Here is a 14,945-nt window from a genome sequence, read left to right as displayed (position 1 = left end):
GGCAGCATTGTCTAATAATGAGCTGAGCTCAATTGCTTGCTGTGTATTTTGCAGCACAACTAATCCCTCATATTTGTGCTTTTCACCCACATGTCTTTTATTGTTTGCTCTGGGGAAGAAAAAGCCTCACCTTTGAAGCAACCCACACCTTCTCTCTGCCCTGTGGCTCTCTCGCTGCCTCCTCCTCCTCCCTTGTAGACAAAGCTCTGACCAACCACTGCAGACGCATCCATTTGTCTCCCCCACTATTAGCGCTTCTTGAGCTTTCTAGGGGCCAATGGTCTAAAGGTAAGAACAGTGATTCTATCAGGCAGCTGATCCTCTAGGTCTCAGCCAGCTCAGTGTTTATAATAATTCTTAAACGCATGCTTACTGATCCCTTAGCTTCCTCAGTTAGGCATCTGCTCAGAGTCCTTTAAAAGAAGAACTTTTTTCCAACCATTTTGAGGTTAGCCAAAGGTAGCTGAACTAGCTATCACTGTTCTTCTGACCCCGTGATTGCTTCTGGACTAAGATGGATTCCTGCCACCCTTCACTGATCAATTTGGTCAAACTACCAGGCACAGAGAACATTACAGCAATTGCTTTTCCTCCTACACTTATTCATCATCATCCATCCACCACACCTTAGACCATTGCCTCTTCCAACCTCTAATTCCTTCCCCAAGAAGTATGAAAAGAGAAACGATCCACTTACACAGGCTGACGTAGAGTTCTTAGAATGTATTTTTGTTCACCTGAAAAATAAAACTTTTAAAAAATATACAGGACTTTTTGAGTACAGGTATATCTTAAATGGCTGAATTATAAATAATGTCTCTGGTCACGCTCCCAGCTGGGGCTGGAGCTGATGTCCCAATTCCAGTGAAGGCGTTAGAGTCAGGAGGCCAACAGCTGAACCCACGAGTGGTCTCTCTAGACGCCGATCCATCCCAGAGTGGATTCAACAGTCCAGAATGCAGGGGTCAGAATGGGGACAGGGGACTGGACTCCCAGATGTTCTCCTGCCAGTTCAAAGGATTCTTGGAATAAGAGATCGATTTACAAATTATTAAAATATAGGACTAAAAATTCACACAATAAATATAAATTACAGGCTATTATTGAAGTTATAAAGTGGCATTTTATGTTTCTTTCCCCAGGCCCTCACCAAAAATTTTAAAAGGTCTCAAAGGCTTCCTAATGACTGAAGTCAAGTGCTCGGAAATCTCCTTCAGCCAAGACACCTTGGGGGTGCTACCAGCCTGCCCCTAGGCAATGACAGCTCAGCTGCTTTTATCTTGCCCACAGCAGGACAGGGCTGAAATCGAGGCTGTGGTCCTGTAAACCTGGATCAGAGCTAACAGGAGTATAGGCCAGAAAACCGGAGAGACAAATTGTTTCAGGACTCAGGTGGATAAGTTGTTGTTGTCGTTGTTTTAAAGTGCCTCATTCCCAAAAAGGAAACACGAAGGGGTTGCCTAAAAGCAAGTGGCGGAAGGAAATGGAATCCAAATTGAGGATGTAGAATTCTTGTGGCCCCAGAGCTAGCTTTACATCTGTCATTTCACTTGGTGCTTCTCATCTCAACGAAAGTATAGGCTGCATGTAAGTCGGGCTTATCAGGAAAGGTAAAGGCTAGCCAGTTTATCCTTCCCATGGGTGGTCTATTATCTGCCTATCAAAACACAATCCTGAGTTTGAAGCCCATCTTTCAGCCTTTTGGGTTCTTCAAAACCAGAGGATGTGCTCAAAGCTCTGGGTTTACAACAGATTTCGTTCACAGGGCTACACTGTCACTACAGGCTGAGGGCAAGACGGAAGGTGAAGGTGATTACAGAACAAGACCTGACCTTGAAAAGTAAGAAAAAAAAAAAAAAAGATAAAACACTTGAGAGCCATTCCACTTACAAAAGCTTGCTCTTCCTAACCTCTGTGAGAAGGCCAAGGGTTGAAGCACAGAGACATTGCTCTTTCCCTTCCTTTCTTCCCTGGCGGGTATCCAGATACTTAGGGCTGCAACAGAAAGCCTCTTAGGTGGGGGCACTAGGCTGGGAAGAGGAGGGGACCGGTACATTCCCCACCCTCCCCAAACTGCTTCTACTTCTCCAAAGGTTTTCCATCGTCCTTTCAACAGGTTTGAGAACAATTATACTCTTTTGTGTCATAAACCTATCTTTCTGAAATAGGAGGGGGGAAAAGGTAAAAAAATGGGTAATGAAAAAAGTGTTTGTGCCCTTCTGGCTAGCTGCACTTTGGGGGCCAGCAAATAGCCCTTGCTTAACCCCATCAGTCAGTAGCTACCCAGGGTGTGGGAGGATACATGTAGTTCTATGTAATTATAGCTTCTAGTGCATATGTCAACAACTATATACAGGGATCTATAAATTAAATGCATCTGTGGCCACTGCAACTAGGTTGACATACCTGAGCTCCACTACTTTCGGTGCCCTCCTCCTTGCAAGAGCTTCGACTTATTAAAGAAGAGCCCCTACAGCTCCCTCTTTTCTTTAAGTCTTGGGGGAAAGCCCGAGTCACCCCTCCACGTAGAATACATAAGAACTAGCGGCGCAGAAGGGTTCAGTGCTGGGATCTCCCCACCCCTCCCCCACCCCCCTTATGGCTCAGGGCCCTGGCGCAGCACCGTCCGTAGGAAGACCAAAACCGGAGCCCCCGGGGAACAGTGGTCCCTTGGCTGAAGATGAGCTGCAGGCCCCTCACCCCTGGGGCTAGCCGGCGATCATCGGGGGAAGAGAGGCGTTCACTCCCGTGGGGGTCACTTCCGCGGGCTCCCCGCCCGGTCCTGCTGCAAAGTCCTGCCTCCGGGCTTGGGGAGGATGGTTTCCGGCCGCCCCTGCCACCGAGGGGTTCAACGACTGCCCGGCGCCGCCGCCGCTTCCTCCTCGTCCTCGGCCCCCCGCGGCTGCTCCAGCGGCCCGGCCTGGGGGCTGTCGGGAGAGGGTTCCGGAGACACTGGCCGCGCCGCCTGCAGCGGGGGCGCGTCGCGCGGCGCCTCGCGGCGGGACAATCCCGTGTTGTTGGGCCCCGCCGCCGCCCCCGAAGTCCCGGACGGGCCGGTGGCGTTGGAGCCGCCGGGGGGCTGGCCGGCGGCTCCCCCCGAGGTCCCGGCGCCCACCGGCTGCCAGATGAGGCTGTAGTAGACGGCGAGCACGATGGCGGCCAGCGACACGGAGAGCACGTAGGCGAACACGGTGGCGAGCCGGACCCACTTCTTGTTGGTCTTGGCCGCCATCTTCGCCTTCTTGTCCCCGGTGTAGGTGGCCGGCTTGCCCCGCTCGGCCGGGGCCGCGTCGCGCTCCTTCATGGGGGGGCCCCGGCCTTTGCCCCGGTGCTCCACGGCCCCGGTTGGAGGGGGCCTGGCGGCCTGCGAGGACTGGGCAAGGGGCGGCCCGGCGCCCTCGGTTCCCGGCCGCTCGGCTCTCCGCAGCCGCTCCTCACGCCGCCAGCCCGCAGCCCGCCACCGCGTAGCTGCAGCCGCCGCCGGGGCCTGGACCAGTCACCGCCGCCAGCGCCGCCGCCGCCGCCGGCCCGTCAGTTGCTTCCTCGCTGCCGCCACAGCCACAGCCGCAACAGTCGCCCGACTCCAAGTCCCCATCCGCCGCCGCCGCCGCCTGCCCGGCCGCCGGCCGCCCGGTCTCCAGTGGCCGCGCGGACAGCGCTCTCTGCTCCAGCCGGGCTCCCCCGCCTCGCGCGCCGGCAACAAGGGGCGGGAAGCGCTGCTGGGGGCTGCCTCTTAAAAGGGCAACGGCGGGGGTCCGGAAATGCCGCGCGGGGAGGAGGCTGGCTGCTGGCGAGCGCCGGGAGCCCCCCGCCGGGACGCCCCGTTAAGAGAGGGTTAACAGAAGCTTTCTCTTAAAAGGGCAACGTCGCCGCAGCCCCGCACGGGCTGACGCGGCGAGGGTGGGAGCCTCCGGCTCTTCTTTAAAAGGGGAACAGCGTCTTTTGGGGCGGAGTGGTGAGCTGAAGCCGGGCGGGGAGGGGCGGTCGGAGCGCGGAGCTGTCAACTCTGGCGCCTCCCCTCTGTGTTCAGACTGCCCGAGTGACAGGTTATGTAGCAGCAGCGGCTTTGGCTCCCAGGCCTCAGTTTACCTCCAGAGGTGGGGGTGATTTCACGTTGGTGCTCTCGACTCGCGCCCGGTCCCACGTACCCTCGGGGCGGGCCTTTCAGACCCCTTTACTCCTAGCTAGCCTGGCCCACGTCTGGCGTAGGCAACCCAGGAACGTGGAGAATGCACTGTGGTTGCAGCCGGTCGGGTCGGTTCCTTTCCTAGCCCTCACTCCCACCCGCAGCCGCATCCCGCCTGGGCTTCAGGCGCTCTCCCGATTCTTTATCCTCTTAGATTCCCGAGTTGGTTGCCTAGACCTTCCGGAGCTTTCGGGAGAGTACACGTGCTGAGCTGGTTCTCCAGACTCTCCTCCCACCTTAGTCCTGAAGTTTGCAACAGGTCCCAGATCCTGCTTTAGGGGCATTCTGACTCCCGGGTTTAGGCTTGATCCATGGACTCAAGAGGCTCCACTGAACCGGTGGAGCGGCTTACAGGGCTTTCCCCTCCTCTGACTCAATTCAGGTCTCACAGCCTGGGCGGTGTTCCTTTGACACCCTTCCCATGTGGGGCTTGTCATCCCTCCTTTAGGTGCTGAGGACCCCTCTCCAAGCTCGGACTCTCAGTAACCACTTCTCTCTTTTGCCTTCTCTCTGCCCCCGCCCGCATTCCCTGTCTGTGAGATTTTCTAAAATTTCTGGTTCTCTCCTCTTGAGTTCTACTTCCTTTGTTCCCAGAGCTGGGTCTATGGACCGCCTGGGTATCTCAATGGGTGTGGGGGAACTGCCTTGGAGTGGTGGGGGTGGGGTGGGGAGAAGACAGTCCTCATGGGGTTCTGTGGGTGAATCTTTCCTCCTGGCTCCTGGCTTCAGATTCTGTGGAGCTGAACCATCTTTATCTTTTCCATTTCTCCAGCTTCTTAGTTTCAAGACACCATGCCCCCTTATGAAGAAGTCCCACCCCAACGCTGCTGCCCTGCATCCTTAGCAGCCCAGAAGTCAAGTGGTGGCCAGAGTTGTGTGTGCTGATGAGTGCCTGGAACCGCAGCACCATAGCCAGGTGATTCCTGAAGCTCAGGTGTGAGCCTGCCACTAGCAATGGCCAGCCGGATTCTTATTTCCAAGAACAGCATGCCCTTTTACTTTTCTGAGAAATTTTAAGGACACTGAGTGCGTATTGCCTTCTGCAGGCTGATGGGGAAAAGACAACCACTCCTTCCCCATTCTGCTCCCACGGTGGCCAGAGCCCATCATGCAGAGTGACCTGTTAAGTCAGAACCCCTGGATTGTTTCTGGATGTTGAACTCTTTTCTCTCCCTTACTCTCTGACCTTCCTGGTGGGACTATTCCTACCAGCTATACCAAGGTGAATTATTAGTAAAGGTTCCAAGTGAGTCCATCCAACCCAAAGCCTCCTTTCAACTGCTTCCTTGAATGCACTCAATTTCTTCTGTTGCAAATTAAACTTCTTTCTTCTTGCTTGGCTCTCAGTGAAGTAGGAAAACAGCCTGTCACTTTTTTCCATACCGAAGAATAAATATACTTGCAGCCCCTATTCAAATCCTCTCACCCTATCCTTCTCCAAACTAAGCAGTGCCAGCTTCTTTAACCTGTCATCAATAAGCTCTATTTATTATCTGGATTTACACAGTGTCTTTTACCCTAGGAACTCAAAATCCTTTCAGATATAATTGAGCCTGATCTCCGTGGTGCCTGAGCCATTAAGAAACCATTAGTGCATTGCTATTGCAGGCAACTAAATGGCCCCCTAGTGGCCTGAAAGTGAATATGCTTCTTTAAGAGCCTCTCTTGGACTAAAGGTGGGTAGAGTCAGAGTAGAGAATCAACGCAGCGTGGGGACAGAATAGGCCCCAAAGGTCCTCTTTTGTAAATACCCTAGAACCTTGCCCACAGCATCCTATGGAGCACCCTCCAGCATCATCTAAAAGACCCTCCATGTTGGTGTACCTTATTGTCTGCTCCCTAAGGCAGCCCTTTCAGGGTTTGGAAAGTTCTGACCAATTGTAGCAGCACCGACATCCACATCTTTATTATATGCTCGGCATTATGCTAGGGCTTCCCAGGTGGCTCGGTGGTAAAGAACTCACCTGCCAATGTAAGAGCCGCAGGAGACTCAGGTTCAATCCCTGGGTCAGGGAGATTCCCTGGAGGGGGAAATGGCAACCCACTCCAGTATTCTTGCCTGGAAAATCCCCTGGACAGAGGAGTCTGGTGGGCTACAGTCCATGGGGTCGCAAAGAGTTCAACACAACTGACGTGCATGCAGCCAGCACTTACCTTCCTTGTCTCATTTGTCTCACAATAATCTATCAGGAAGTTATTATTTATCTTCATTTTAGAGATGAATAAATTGCCTCCAGAAAAGTTCAACAACTTATCCAAAGTCTCATAACTAGAGAGAATTCAAACCTGAGTCTTTCTGACTCTAGGGCCTTAGATCCTGATCTCTGCTCTCCTCTGCCTCATAGGTAGAGCTGAAAGTTGTCTCTGTCATGGATGTTGGGAGTACCGCCCACATCACCCTCAGGATCAAGGCACTCATTCCTCCAGCTGCTAGGGATGTTGACTTCTGATGGCTCACAGTTGCCACTGTCTCTCAGCATTGCCCGTAGGCACCGAAGGAAGCTGCATCTTTCTCTTGGCTCACAAGACCAACAAATGGGGCCAAGTTGCAACAAACCTGGGAAGAGCGGGAGGAGGGCTCCATCTCCAAGATGCTGCAGAAGTAGCTGGTATGTATGATAGGAGCCAGGAGACAATGTACAGGCTGAATCAAGGGGAGCTGAATAGTATTAATAAGTTGAATGAGGGGGAGTTTATTGATTTAGGAGCACTCTCCTGTGAAATAGGATTTCATATCCTGACAAGGATCCTGGGAGACAGGCTACCAACTGAAATGGAAACGCCAGAAGTATCATGGCAGAAGGTGGAAGGAGGATTCAAGAAACCCAGAGAAGTGGTCATGCTCTAGTGGATATTCTGTGTAAGGCCAGAAACCCACTTCAGTTCTGCAGGAGGGCCCAGAGGATACTCTTGTTATCAGAACAAAGAGGAGTGCACTTACTGAAAAGCTGAGTTTTGGCTGTCCTCTGCAGGTCAGGGCTGACAGCAAGAGATCAAAACAGAACCGGCTCCCTAATAACAGTGGGGATGGCAGGACCACAAAATGATGGAAACCGGAAATTGGCACACCACTGTAAGGGGCAGCAAGTTGGACTGGCAGTGGCGGGGAGGTCCTGATGGTAGAGTCATGCAGATGGTTAATAGAATGTAACGTTACTGGGGCAAATTAGTGCGAAGAATTCCCTTTTCACATTTTTGCAAGTCTCTTAAATGTGGTTTTATAGACAACAGCTGGATTCTCATATCTGCTGTGGTTGGCTATTTTGGTTATATATGTTATTTTGGTTAACATGTGTGAAGAAAATCTGGCCTCACAAAGATATGTAGTTGGAAAAGGAGCATTTTAATACTCTTTTCAGCTAATTGTGGGTATTTTTCTTTGATACTACACCAAAACTCAACAAGTGGTATTTTCTTAAATGGTAGTTATAATGTAGAATATGAAACTCTTTCAATGAACTTTTCTACTCAATCACATTAAAGTCGATTGCTCTATCTTGTATTCTTTTATTTTTTTCAGCATTCACCAGCTTTATTTTTATTTTAGAAGGTAATATATACTCTTGGTAAAAAAATATCTTGCATTCTGGATGACTTTTCTACCTGTGCATGATTTTGTGACATCCTTTGGTCATTTGGAAAATATTAGGTCATTGAATTATACAGATCTTTCATATATTGATACAATTCATTATATAATACTAAAAATCAAATTTGTTATTATCATCAAAAAAAGTTTTAAGTATTGGGAATCTGTCAACTTGATGATAGTGCATACAAGTTTCCTAAAATTCCAATTTTCATTTGAAAGCTCAAATTGTATCATTGGCAACAGATACTATCAGTTGTTTTCCTCAGAGTTACAGGCTTACTTGGCTTGAATTTGAGAAAATATCTGCCAAATAACCAAGTCCAATGACCATAGTTTGAAATTTCTGTCAGTTATTTTTTCCAAGTGAAAGTGATGTTTCATGAAAAACAAAAGGCTAGTTTAGCTTATTCTCAATTGTGCAAGTACTTTTTTTGAGAGAACCATTCTATTTCTGTGTGCAATACAGTGCTCTATTTAATTACAGAGAAAATTAAAAAGACATGTATTTAAAGGTTATGATTTAATAAAATTTAACAAATTTCATTGTTTCATTAAGGACATTCTTAAGTAAAACTGACTATTTTCTTCTCTTCTTTCCTTCCCTTTCCTCTCTCCCTGGCCACTACCAGAACAGTTTAGTTCCACTGCCTTGGTTTGATAAGACATTTTATCCAACATGGCTTTTGCACCATCAGTTCAAATGTCAACACAGTTAAAAAGATAACGTCTTAGTATTATTACACAAATATTTTGACCGTGTGAAATACCTGAAATGGTTTCAGGAACTCCCAGGGATCTACAGACCACACACAGAATTGCTGAGTTGTACAATGAAAAGAAATCAAGAATGAAAGGCCAGGAGACTGGTGATAGTTGCTCCAATGAAAAGTCACAATACCAGGCTTCCCCGGTGGCCCAGTGGTAAAGAATCCACCAGTCAAAGCAGGAGACACAGGTTGAATCCCTGATCCTGGAAGATCCCACGTGCCGTGGAGCATCTAAACCCATGCAGCCACAACTACTGAGCCTGTGGTCTAGAGCCTGGGAGCTGCAACTACTGAGCCCACGGGCCTCAACTCCAGAAGCCCACGCACTGAGAGCCTGCGCTCCACGCCAAGGGAAGTGGCTGCAAAGAGAAGCCCACACATCACAATGAGAAAGTAGCCACTGCTCCACACAACTAGAGAAAAGTCTGCACAGCAACCAAGAGCCAGCACAGCCAAAGTAAATAAATACAACTTAAATAAACCCATAAAAGGATTAGAAATATCAACTTAAAAAAAAAAAAAAAAAAGGCACAATAGCTTGTCTGGTTTCTAGACCTGACTCCATTTTCAGATCCAAAACCCTTTGACTGAAGGAGAGACTGGGTCCCAGGAGGAAGGCTTCTGTAATACTGTGGCAATACAGTGATGATTGTTCTACTCCTTCCCCAAAGGGAATATGGCTGTTTACTTGGGTAACTGTACAGGGGGGAAAGTGGAATAGCCAAACATTTTAAGGTCATACAGTGTCTGAGATCTGGAGACCTGAATTATCTTCATGGCTGCCTGGTAGAGTAGCCCTACATAAAAATATGTGCAGGCCCACAGGCTGTAACAAATGGCTTGATGAGTTGGTTAGAGGCCTAGAAAGAGAAACAATGGAAAACTGGGAACAGGAAGAAGCATGTGGATGTATCTATAGGAGTGGACACAAAGTGTGAAGACCCACACATTGTATGTTAATGGGCACCAGAGAGGACCCACCATGGAGGAGAGGCTAAATAATCAAGTAGTTATAATGGTTTGGCTAGTTGACATTAGTCAGTCTTTGTCACTGACCGCTTGTGCTGGCCCAGTGGGTACACAGATAAAGTGGCCAAGTTGGCATAGATGGAGGCGACACATAGTGTATGGTGGCAGGGATAGGCCTAACAGAATGGGCTCCCATTCACCAAGGCTGACTTTTTATTGTTCCTGCCAAATCTCCAACCTGCCAACATCTGACAGCCAACCAGCTACTTGGTGATGAATTGACTACATTGTACCGGTTTTAATGTAGAAGGGTTGGTGATTTATCTGGACTTGAACTGGCATGTATTCTGAATTGTTTTCTCTTTCTTACTAAAGGCCTCAAGTAGCACTGCTCTCTGAGAGCTTAAAGAGTGTTTGATTCATAGACATGGGATCTCACTCAACATTACATCAGACCAAGAGTCCTACTTCACAGCAAAACAATGGGCACATAGTCACAGAAGCTTCTGGGTTTATCACATTCTTTGCTACCCATCTACTGGTGAAAAGAGCTGATAGAGTGAAGGAACAGTCTTTCAAAGGTGCAGCTGAAGCACCATTTTAGAGATGGTGGGACATCATGCTCCAGGATGAAGTATGCACCCTGTTTAATAATTATAATATGGCCCAGCAGTAGGATACAGAAGCCTAAAAACATGGGGTTGAAGTTGGAGCAGCCCCACTCACCATCACTCCCAATGATACTTTGGAAGAATTTATGGTTCCTATTCCTACAGTTCTAGGATCTCTGGGTTTAGAGAATCTAGTTCCTAGAGGTGGAACATTTCCATGAGGGCACAGAAAAAAAACCAACTCATGAACTTTAAGTGTGGCTGCTTCCCACCTTTTAGTTTCCTTGCGTCAAGAGACCAGCAGGCGAGAAAAAGGAGTCACTTCTTGCTGGGGGTACTGGACCCTGATCCTTGGGAAGAGAATGGCTGCTGCTCTATCATGGGGCCGGGGAAGGATGTGTTCGGCACCCAGGCGATCCTCTAGTGTTTCTCTTGATACTCTTTTGCCCAATTTTGATAGGTTTGGCAGCGTGGCTTGAAAAGGGCATGGTGATTAGAAGCTCAGACTCCTGAGCCAGGGGGGCCACTTAGATCACAATAGATACCAGCTGAAGAGAAAGAGAATCTAGAAGGGGTAATGGAGGGATGCTGGCTATCAGCCCGACACCAAGACAAGCTTCAGTAGTGAGGACTACAATTCATCCTACTTGCCTCCCTGTAAGTTTCCCAGAGGAAACAATCACCAGAATTCTGGAGTGGCTCTTCCCAGGCAGAGAGTGCTTACCATATGACACAAATATTTCTGAGCTGTGCAAAGGGGAATACTGTCCTGGTTGTTAGGATGCACCACCCAGATCTTGCCTCTGGGACCAAGAAGCTTATCCCCAAGTTGACAGGAGTGTTGCTGCTGATGGCTCACAGCTGAGTCTCTCTCCTAGGCATTTCCTTCAACTGCCAAAGTGAGCTGTCTTTCCTGACTTCATGAAGGATAATCTACCAGGTCAGTGTTGCACGAGGGCGTTTAACCTCAGTCGGGACCAACTCTGAAAGGTCCTCCCCACCTTCAGGCTCCCTGTGGAGGAGTCCGAGATTGTGACTGCATCCTTGATCGTTTTCTTTGCTCAATCTTGATTCCTTCACTCCCTCAGATACGTTGTTTCTGAGAGCACTAAATAACTAAATAACTCCCAATAAACTTCCTACAAGCAAATCTTCATTTCATAATATTTCATGAGAAACCTGATCTAAGACAGTCACCTAAACCACCTAAAATTCCAATCTTTGGGACCCAGGTGAATAAGTCTCATCCATCTCAAGGTGGACCTCACCATCATCTTCTATGCTATGGCTCCCTCCACCAGCCCTCACAGAGCTTTGGGTGCATCCTACATCCTGGCCACCTCCCACCAAATGTCCCCCAGCTTGCTTTTCCCCATGATAAAGCCACCGATATTGAAGTTCTGGAGTACAGTCAATGTGGTCTGACATGCCAAGAATGAGGATGGGATTGAGTCTTCCTTGGTTTTAGAGTCCTGGCTACACATTGGAACCAAGGCTGAAGCTCTTTAGAAATCCAAACTCCTCACTTCCCCTTCCCCACCCACACATCCCAGGTCCTGATTCAGAAGGTCTGGGTGCAGCAAGGAATAGGCAGTGTTTCCAGAGCTTCCCAGGCGATTCTGATTGACATCAAAATGGAGAGTCACTGGGCTCAGTATTCCACTTTAATTCAGCAGCCTGAGTCTGTCCGCTTTTTTGGCAGCCTTTTCTTTTGACTCATATGGAACTGGCTGTCAGCGAAAACCCTCAGTTTTATTCACACATGCTTCTGCTAAGCCGCTACTTCCCCACCCTGTCCTTGTACAGTCGGTGCCTTGGAGCCAAGCCCAGATCTCTCAGTTAAGCCCTGTTCATTTTACCTTGTGAGGTTCAGGCTATTGCTCCAGCAGGTTAGGATGTCTGGGGATCCTGAGTGTGTCTCTCAGCACCTTCCCTGTCCTCACTGGCTTCCTGCTACTTGCAAAGTTGAAGGGCTGGTTCACTGTGGCTTTGCCTGGGTCCTGATAAAAAGATGGACCAGGATAGGAGTAAGGATGGAACCAATCAATCAGTTCTGAGGGCATTCCTTATGCACAAGTCACCATGCCTGCCTGGAGAAGACTGTGTCTAACTTATTTCCATCACACTTTTGAAAACAGGTCCATTTTCACAGACAGATAAACTGAGGCAGAGAAAATGAGAAATGTGTCCAAGAACAGCCTGTGGGAGGAAGAGGCAATCCTTTTCCTGCTGTTTTCAGCTCTCATCTCTAGGTTTGTCATCTCTCAGAGGAAAGTGATAAGGTTGGCCCTTCTGAATGGAAAGATTTTTAGAGCTGGAATGAATCTTGGAAATGATCAAAAGCTTAAAGATCAGAGAGATCAGGTAACTTGCCACGATCTCATAGCAAATCTTTTCCCCAGTTGAGATGGAAATCAATGTTTCTTGAGGATGGATCCAGGCTTCCCCTAGCTATACCTCCATGTAAGTTTGATCCAAAATGACACTTCAAAGGGAAACACACATGGGGACTGCTTCTTTTCCACTTTGAAGTCCCAGATGGTTTCTTCTATGATTCTAGGAGGGATTGGCATGGAAGGACAGGCAACATCTTCCTCCTGGGTCTCTGCAGAGAACTCTTGACCTGCTTTCTTCCCTAAGGGATTAGAAGCTCAGCACCTGTTACCCAGCCTTGTCCATGCCTGCATTCACACTCAGCTCTCAGCATGCCTCTGGTGGCTGGGTCCAGAGCCACAGCTGGACGTACAGCCAGACTAATGGACAGCCCCTGGTCCTTACTCGCATGCCTGCCTCATCAGCCGTGCGGGCTGTGATGATGTGAAGGTGGTGGGAGGCTTGTGCTTGTCCATGATGTGAGCCCTTGTGCTTATGATGTCATGAGTACAGGCTGCTTGGCGGACAGTCTGCTTCAGGCCTACAACCAGGAGCATCCCTAGCTCAATCTGCCCTGGGAAGGGTAGGATTACACCTTGGGATCAGCCCCTGATCCACACAAACTGCCGAAAAAGAATCCAGAGAGCAAGTCAGTGCAGATGCTTGTGGAAAGGATAGCAATACATACTGAGGAGAAAGTAATGAGAAACTGATTTTCTCCTGTCTGTGTCTGCTAACAAGTAATATTATTAACAACAACAACAACAAAAATAATGATAATACTATTGTGCTCATGTGCAGGCCTGTATAAGTACTTTACACCCATTATATAATTTAATTCTTACAGAGTCCTGTGAGGCATAACGATCCCCATTTTACAGGTGAGAAAGCTGAGGCACAGGAAGGTTAGATATCACAAGACAAACCAGCTAGTAGGTAGCTGGGTTCATAGAGCAGTGATCCCAGCCTGGCTCCCCGTGCCAGACTAGGAAATCGATCTTCAAGGATGCAACATCTGAGCCATTTTCATTTCAAAAGTAAGCTGGCCACTGGCCCAAGGCTCACCACAGGCCTCTGGGCTCCTGAACCCCACTGCTTCATCAGGTAAATCATGGCAACAGGTGAGAAACCCACCTGATCTGACTCTCTCATTTGTCTGGTAACTGGGCCACCCAAAGACCTAAGTTCAATTTCCACCACTAAACTTCTCTGATGAACAGGTAGAAAAACCAAAAAGCATGGGGTCCCCACACAGAGCTGCCAGGTGAGCAAGTGACCTTGGGACCTGCCTATGGGGCTCCAGGCCACCTGGATCTCCCTGGGAGACAGCACCCTGTTGCAGTTAAGTTCTCACAGCCTTCTACCACCCAAAGCTCGGCCATACCAAACTCTCCAGCATACCCATCTCCACAACTGACACAGACCCTCCAGAGGCTTCCCTGGGGATCTGCCCTCTGCAGATTCCCAACCTTTCCCGAGGAGGCCCGTGTTTTCTAGTGCGCCCAGCAGGGGGCATCCTCACCCTTCCTCCTTCTGCCCTGGGGGTGAGATTGGGAGACGGGGTGAGGCACTCTCTATTCAGCTCAGCCCAGGAGCCAGTTTCCCAAACTGAGTATTCATGTGACCTCTCTGATTTTCTCTATATCTACTTTACCATTAATTACACAATATTTTTGTCATTCATATTTTAAAATACCTAAATGTATTTTTGAAGGAAAATATGCCCTCTTTGGGCTTCCCTGGTGACGCAGACAAGGAAAGAATCTGCCTGCAATGCAGGAGACCCGGGTTCTGTCCCTGGGTCAGGAAGACCCCCTGGAGGAGGAAATGGCAACCTGCTGCAGTATTCTTGCCTGGAAAATTCCATGGACAGAAGAGCCTGGCTGGCTACAGTCCATGGGGTTGCAAAGAGCCAAATAATACTGAGCATCTAACACTTTCACTTTCAAACCCTCTTTGATGAACGTCTACCCCCCTCCCTTTGCTGCATGGGTCTGCTGTATTCTGGGGGTTGCTTTGCAGGATGTGGGCAGGAGAGGACAGTTGAAGCTATAGCTGGGGGTCTCAAGAACTGGATGTGTGATGGGGAGGGAGGGTCAGGAGGGAGGGGAAATACATAATTATAACTGATTCAAGTTGATGTACAGCAGAGACCACCACAAAATGGTAACGCAATTATCCTCCAATTAAAAAAAAAAAAGAACTGGGTCCAGGTAGTGAATGTCATCACTGGGTAAAGATGAGTGAAATTTTATTCTGTGGATTCAGAGCTTCAACATTCAGAGGCTGAGATAGAAAGGGTAAGAGAGTAAAGAACCCTGAAATCCTTGCCCCAGTCCCATGAAATGAGGGAGTGTGTACAGGGTGAGGATTGTCTTTCCAGATCCGGAGAGAAGGCTGCAGGGTGGACAAGAGGGAGGGACTTGGGTGCGGGAAGGGGGTGGCTG

The 14,945-nt window shown here is 48.9% G+C and overlaps 1 protein-coding gene across 1 annotated transcript; it reads right to left on the bottom strand.

The window, feature by feature from the left end:
- Window positions 1–708: 708 nt before the first annotated feature.
- On the bottom strand, window positions 709–3,931 carry INAFM2 (InaF motif containing 2). Its single transcript, XM_043471461.1, has 2 exons — window positions 2,701–3,931; window positions 709–1,022 (listed from the first exon to the last, which is right to left on the bottom strand). Exon 1 carries the CDS (start codon window positions 3,302–3,304, stop codon window positions 2,849–2,851), a length of 456 nt encoding a protein of 151 aa, XP_043327396.1. The 5' UTR covers window positions 3,305–3,931; the 3' UTR covers window positions 709–1,022; window positions 2,701–2,848.
- Between the last annotated feature and the right edge of the window lie 11,014 nt (window positions 3,932–14,945).

The sequence above is a fragment of the Cervus canadensis genome, chromosome 6 (assembly GCF_019320065.1).
Source record: "Cervus canadensis isolate Bull #8, Minnesota chromosome 6, ASM1932006v1, whole genome shotgun sequence".
Classification (NCBI taxonomy): Eukaryota; Metazoa; Chordata; class Mammalia; order Artiodactyla; family Cervidae; genus Cervus; species Cervus canadensis.
Note: the sequence above shows the minus strand (reverse complement) of the source record. Positions and strands in the feature narration are given on the sequence as shown.

Coding starts and splice junctions, on each gene's coding strand:
- INAFM2 (XM_043471461.1), bottom strand. CDS start 3,304: ATGAAGGAGCGCGACGCGGCCCCGGCCGAGCGGGGCAAGCCGGCCACC.